Consider the following 6,000-nt stretch of genomic DNA (forward strand, 5'->3'; position numbering starts at 1 on the left):
CCAAGCACATTCCCTTCCATCGCACACAGGAATTCTGGTCCAGGGAAGAATCCAGAGAAGTGTGTGTGGTCTGTGTAAGGCCACAGCATGGAAGAAAAGTTTTCCTAAAAACTGTTGAACAAACTCAAGAAGAGTCTGGAGGTTTTGCTAGAAGTAAATGATAGATTTATTCAAGGGTCCTAGAGTTTGCAAATTGGGAGCACAGAAAGAAAGAAAGAACAAAAGAAAGAAAGGAAGAAAAAAAAAAGAAGTTACACTGAGAAGACAGTAACTGGAGTTTGCAAATTGTAACTTCTTCATATATGGGAACCCCGCATATACAACATATATGGGATTCACAGACCTCTTAAATGCAAAACTATACATCTTGTTATCATTGATTTATATTACATTATGAATAATGCAATTGCTGCATTTGTTTTGTTATAGGAAGATTTTATCTCTGACGTAAATTATACCCTTGAAAGACCAAGCTACCCTCTGAAGAACTACCCAGTGCATGCACAGAGATATTTTTAAGCTGATGTCTTATGTAAGTAAGCAGCTTAAGTGCTGCTTATTATGGTTTTCTAAAATAATTTTAGTTTCCAGCAGTCAAAATGAGGTAACTAGAAAAGGTTGTGGACAGGAGATGAGGGGGAGTCCTAAGAACCACATTTTTCCTTCACACAGTATAATAATGACAGAGCATATGTGGGTCTGCCAGCTCTCTCTCTCTCTCTCTCTCTCTCTCTCTCTCTCTCTCTCTCTTCTCTCTATCTCTCTCTCTCTCTCTCTCTGACCCTCTTTCAGCTCCTTGAACACAAGTTTTTTCTGCTGTGAGGCCTTGGCACATGCTTTTCTCTCTGTCTGGAATACTTCCCCCCACCTTTTTTTTTTTTTTTTAATACTTCTTCCCTATCCTTCTTGGGTCACTTCTATTTATCCTTCGAGTCTCATGGCATCCTATGACACCCCCCGCCCCCTTCCGAGGCATACCTTCTTTGGTGCCCTGCACTTTCATAAAGTGTGACACAATTTGTTGTTCTATGTTTATATGGGTTGATTGCTTAAACGGCTGCCTCTTCTAATTAAGTGAAACCTGTCTCTCCTGCTCCCTGTTTTATAGCCAGCATGTAGTGTACGACAATGGGCTCTCATTTAACTCGGGTGAATTCAGCCATACATGCCAGGCTTGTGCCCTCAACAGACTCCCAGTCCCACTCGATACCTGCCGCTGTCTTTGTTTCAGACGACTCTACACTGTGGTTGGTACTCAGTAAATACTTTTTGAGTGAAGGTTTAATGAGGGAATGAGGTAGCTCTAGAATTCAGATAAGTGGCGAGTAGGTGGCTATAGAGTGGGGTATTGTCATTTTTCAGGTATTCTCGTCTTTTCCATTTCTAGCCCAGGGTCCAAATAACACTAGCTCTTCATTATCAAGTCCTTCCTGAGTGCCAGGAACTGGCCCCAATACTTCACATCTATTAAACGAGTTAACATTTAATCCTCACAATCCAGTGAAGTAGTTATTATCACTACTTCCATTTACAGCTAGGGAAATCGAGGCACAGAGCACTCAGGTGCCTTGCTCAAGGTGACATGGTTAGTGAATGGCACAGCTGGAACTTGAACCTGGATATGAGCCTGGCTTCAGCGCCCACGCTGTGAACCATTACCTTCTAGTGCTTCTCCAACCTCGAGTGTGTGATAGGAGAACCTGGGGAGAAAGACAGAGAGAGCCCTTTGGAACCCCAGGAGAGCTCGTGGACATGCCCATGACCGTCTCCCACAAGGATCCTATGGTGCTGTGTTATGAAGTCCCTCATTCTAGCCACTTCAAAATAATTACGAGCCTTTTTAAATAATAAAGGAGTGTGGAATGACATGCTAAGGTTTTACTTAGTTAGGGTCAGGCTCCCAGCGATGGCCAGGACTCCCCGCCTTCAGCGCAGAGGAATGTGGAGGCCGGCTCAGTAATTGCCTATTCTGCAGGCTTCCACCTTAGAACGTTCTGCTTGGTAGATTAAAGGATGGATTCTGGGCCACTTAATGTCCCGTAGCCAAAACTGCCATCTAGGCATTTATTAGGTGGTTATTCGGAACATAACCCACGTAATTACCACTTAGGGAACACGGCCACATAATTACCAAATGCCAGATTGCGTCGGATTTCAACATAGGTGACATCGAGTTACAGAGAGTCCTGGAACAGCGGATATGTACACACTGATGTGAGGGGATAGAGTGAAGGTGAGAAAAGCATTAGTAAATTCTGTCTTACAAAATGGGTTTCCAAGGTAACATGAGATCCACGCCACTGGCTTCTACCCCCGCTTGCTGGGTCATGGATGGGTCATGGATTCCTGGTGAGGCAGGGGGCCTGGAGGGCTGGGTTAGCAAAGGTTTTCATGCTTATAAAAAACCCAGGTGACTTTGGCTGTCTTGAGCAAATAGAGCATTTATTAGAAAGATGCCGAGTATCACAGTGAATCCAGGGAAGACCCAAATAAGTAGGGCCAAGCAGCTAATGCTGGGCAGCCGCAGTCAACACAAGAGTTGGGAACACAGTCCCAGAGAGGAGCACTCGGCAGAAGACCCGGTGGGTTTCCACGGCACGCCTCCTTCCCTGCTGCTTTTTAAAAACAGTGCTGCACGAACATGCTACATGTCCTAACAGCCGATCCCTCCCACCCCAGAGTAAGCCCCTGGGTTCTCATCTCTGAAAATGGAATGTTTTGTGAGACATCGCAGAAATGATACTTAAGGTGCTGTCCGTATTCAGCTAACACACTGACTCAAGATACTAATATGCTTGATCGTTGACCACCCCAAATTCTGCTCTGAAACCTTTTTTCTTCCTCCTTCTCCCCGCTGCCCCCTTCCCCCCCTCGCCCTGCTGAGGGCGCTCTCGTCCCATTTCCTGGCACAAGTCACTGAGGGATTGGAGGGCAGCACCAATTTTCATCCCTCCCTGACCTTCTCCACTTCTACTGTTTCATTGGTGATCAGCCTGCCCTCTCCTGGTTTCCTAGTGATCTCAAGATTAGGGGGAATTGAAAGAGTAGATTCTTGCCACAGAAAGGCCAGGGATTCTTGAGCCAACAAATAATGAGTCCAATTGTCTGACCAGGGAATGGGTAGAGGAAATGAGTCAAAGGGGTTGGAATATATTTCTTCTTATTCTGGATGGTTTGGGAATTGATATTTTTGGTATAAAGTAGATTGATCCCTTGTATATTTTTAGGTGGTTAAAATGGTGAACTTTGTGTTATGTGAATTTTATCACAAAAAAATTCCTGTGAGTGTGTGTGGGTACGTGCGCGCACACAAACACACACACACACGCACACGCACACACACACACACACACACACACTTCCTAGCTCTCTTAGAAGCTTGATCGCCTCTGTGTCCTTGTTCTTCCCAAGTGTGTGAGCTGACCGCCCATGTCCAGTGTGCGCTCCCTGAGATGCCACTCGGAAGGATGGGCTTGCGAGGCCCTCTTCTGTGAAACCTCTGGGTCCCTCGGGACGAGCCAGGGCCTCTGCACTTGCTCCTCCGCATGCTCCACTTGTACCTGCTTCCCTCAGCCTTGTACTGTAATTGGGTTTCCTTATGAACACTCTCCCAAGAAGGGGACAGAGGGCGGGAGGGAGGGCAGACTGACCACATGGCACCACCTCTGGCCCCAGGAGTGTTCCACACCTGTGAGCAGTGTCCTGTGATCCATTTCCACCACCACGGCTGGCCTTCAGGGGGAGCTAGTCCACCTGTAATGCTCCCACCCCGACGGTGAGCCAGGAAATCAGGCACAGACAAGAATGATAGAATACACTTTTCTAGAATTAAAGAATAGCCAAAAGGAAATAAACCAAGAAAAGAAAAAATAAATAAAGGACAACAATTAACTGAAGCATAAGTTTCTGATTCTGTCGCCTTCAGCTCCTAAGATAGTGGCTAGTATGGTTTCCACCCTTACCTGGCTGCTGGCAGGCAGGAGCTGTTTTACTTCCACCCACAGGGCCCCCTTCACCTCCAATACAACCAAAGCAAAAAGCAAACCAGACTACAGATTCTAAACTCCCACCTGGGGGACCCTCCCTCTTTGATTTGGTCAGCACTTTCTGCGGGATTTGTCATTTGGTGGCTTGTGGGGATTGGCTCAATGGGTAATGATGCACCTCCCTTCATCCCAGGAGCTCCTGGTCCTGTCAGAGTCCAAGAGACCCCACAGGCTTGGCTGCGTCCCCCGAATCACAAGGCAGACTCCTGGGTCAGCAGTCTTCCACGAATGGCAGAATCGCGGGGAGGTGGGAGGGGTGCCCAGGCCCCACTTCAGACCAATTCAATTGGAATCGCCGTGGTAGTGCCCAGTATTTTTATAAAGGCCCTTTGGGGGATTCTGATGCACATTTAGGATTGAGAATCTCTGCAGTAGGCTGCCAGTGCCTGAGGATGAGGGACTTGGAACACCCCCCAATCCCATACTGACCCCACTCCACGTTAAAAAATAATTGTTTCATAGAATAGAACTGATTGGGGACATGGTTAGCAGTGTAGCTCAGTGACACCTGACAGTTTCTGCTCATTTACAGTGTGCCAAGGACTAGCCTAACTCCTCACAATGACACTCTCCAGAGGTGGCTCCTCTGCTGATTATCATACTCATATTATACAAAGAGGGCAGGTCACTTGCCCGAGACCACACAGCTGCCTTGTCATGCTCACGAATATTGCCTCACTCTGCACTGTGAGTGTAGAAGGGGCTCAGACACCAAGTGATCCCTAGGGAGAGACAGGCCAAGATCAAGGTAGAGTGAGATCATCTCCTTGGTCCTGTTGACTGTTGGCTCTTTTTCTCAGTCCCACCTGTAGGGGAAGCTGAAAGAACGCTGGAGGAGCATCATGAACTCCCTCGTCCAGACAACTGGCACGTCCTTAGGGAAACGAACAACAATTGTTTGTAATGTGTATGGAGTTGCTGGTTTCTAATCCCCTTTAAATCAAACCCTGTACTCAATCTTTTGTACCCAGGTAAGAGTCGTTGATTAAAGTCTTCGTCATTTGGGGCTCAGATTTTCTTGTCAAGGTGGAACATTTGTGTTTTATTTTGTTTGTTTTGAGCTTGAAATAGAAAATAACAATAGTTGAGTGGTGGGTGCTTGGAAAGTACTTCTTAGATTTCTTCTGAAAATGTCAAGATGCCTTTTCAGTGTTCCTCATTTGGGCAGTGGAGTGTCCTTGAAAAGTTCTCTCTTTTTCCCCCCTCTTTCCCTCCCTTCTTGCCTCCTTGATTCCCTTCCTCTTCCTTCCTTCCTCCCCGCCTCCCCCTTTCTTTCCAAATCAACTTACAGTTTGCATGAGCTAGAGAAAGCTGCTATTCAGAGGAATAACCCAATCAATCTTCTAGGAAAAGATTTTCTCTTTTAGGTAAATCTGCTTTTTTTGCTGTTCTTTTGTTTTTAAGTGTTAGGCTTAATGTACCTGAAGTTCACTGAATACCTAGGAAGAGGGAGGATTGTATCTGCATAATTCAGATCTTGCTTTAAAGGTTTAATTTCTATGATACATTTGTAGGAGGAGGCTAATTTCTTTGGCCCATAGTTTAAACTTTTTTCTGTCACTACCCCTCCTTTTGTTCAGCGATTCTGAATAAATTCACATGAGGAACAACAGCTTCCTCAAATAGATCTACTTGAAGTCAATAGGCTCTGTAAATATGACTGCCAAAACTGAATTTAAAATCGGTTAGAGCCCTAGCTTGTTTTGCTCAATGGATAGAGCATTGGCCTGCAGACTGAGGAGTCCCAGGTTCGATTCTGGTCAAGGGCAAATGCCAGGGTTGCGGGCTCAATCCCCAGTAGGGGGTGTGCAGGAGGCAGCCGATCAATGATTCTCTCTCATCATTGATGCTTCTATTTCTCTCTCCCTCTCGAGTCCTCTCTGAAATGAATAAAAATATATTTTTTAAAAAATCGGTTAGAAAGTTGCCTTTATGAAATGCTTACACAGTTTGA

General features: G+C 45.8%; 1 protein-coding gene across 6 annotated transcripts in view; it reads left to right on the plus strand.

Annotated features, from left to right (window-relative positions):
- SPATA6L (spermatogenesis associated 6 like) overlaps positions 1 to 5,059 on the plus strand; it is a 34,845-nt gene extending 29,786 nt beyond the window's left edge. For all 6 annotated transcript variants that reach the window (XM_054727256.1, XM_054727257.1, XM_054727258.1 and 3 more), the window contains 2 exons: positions 430 to 532; positions 4,847 to 5,059. In XM_054727256.1, coding sequence (XP_054583231.1) covers positions 430 to 519 — 90 coding nt within the window. In that variant the 3' untranslated portion in view covers positions 520 to 532; positions 4,847 to 5,059. The remainder of the gene's footprint in view (positions 1 to 429; positions 533 to 4,846) is intronic.
- Positions 5,060 to 6,000: the final 941 nt, after the last annotated feature.

Source organism: Eptesicus fuscus, chromosome 15, assembly GCF_027574615.1.
Source record: "Eptesicus fuscus isolate TK198812 chromosome 15, DD_ASM_mEF_20220401, whole genome shotgun sequence".
In the NCBI taxonomy this organism is placed as follows: Eukaryota; Metazoa; Chordata; class Mammalia; order Chiroptera; family Vespertilionidae; genus Eptesicus; species Eptesicus fuscus.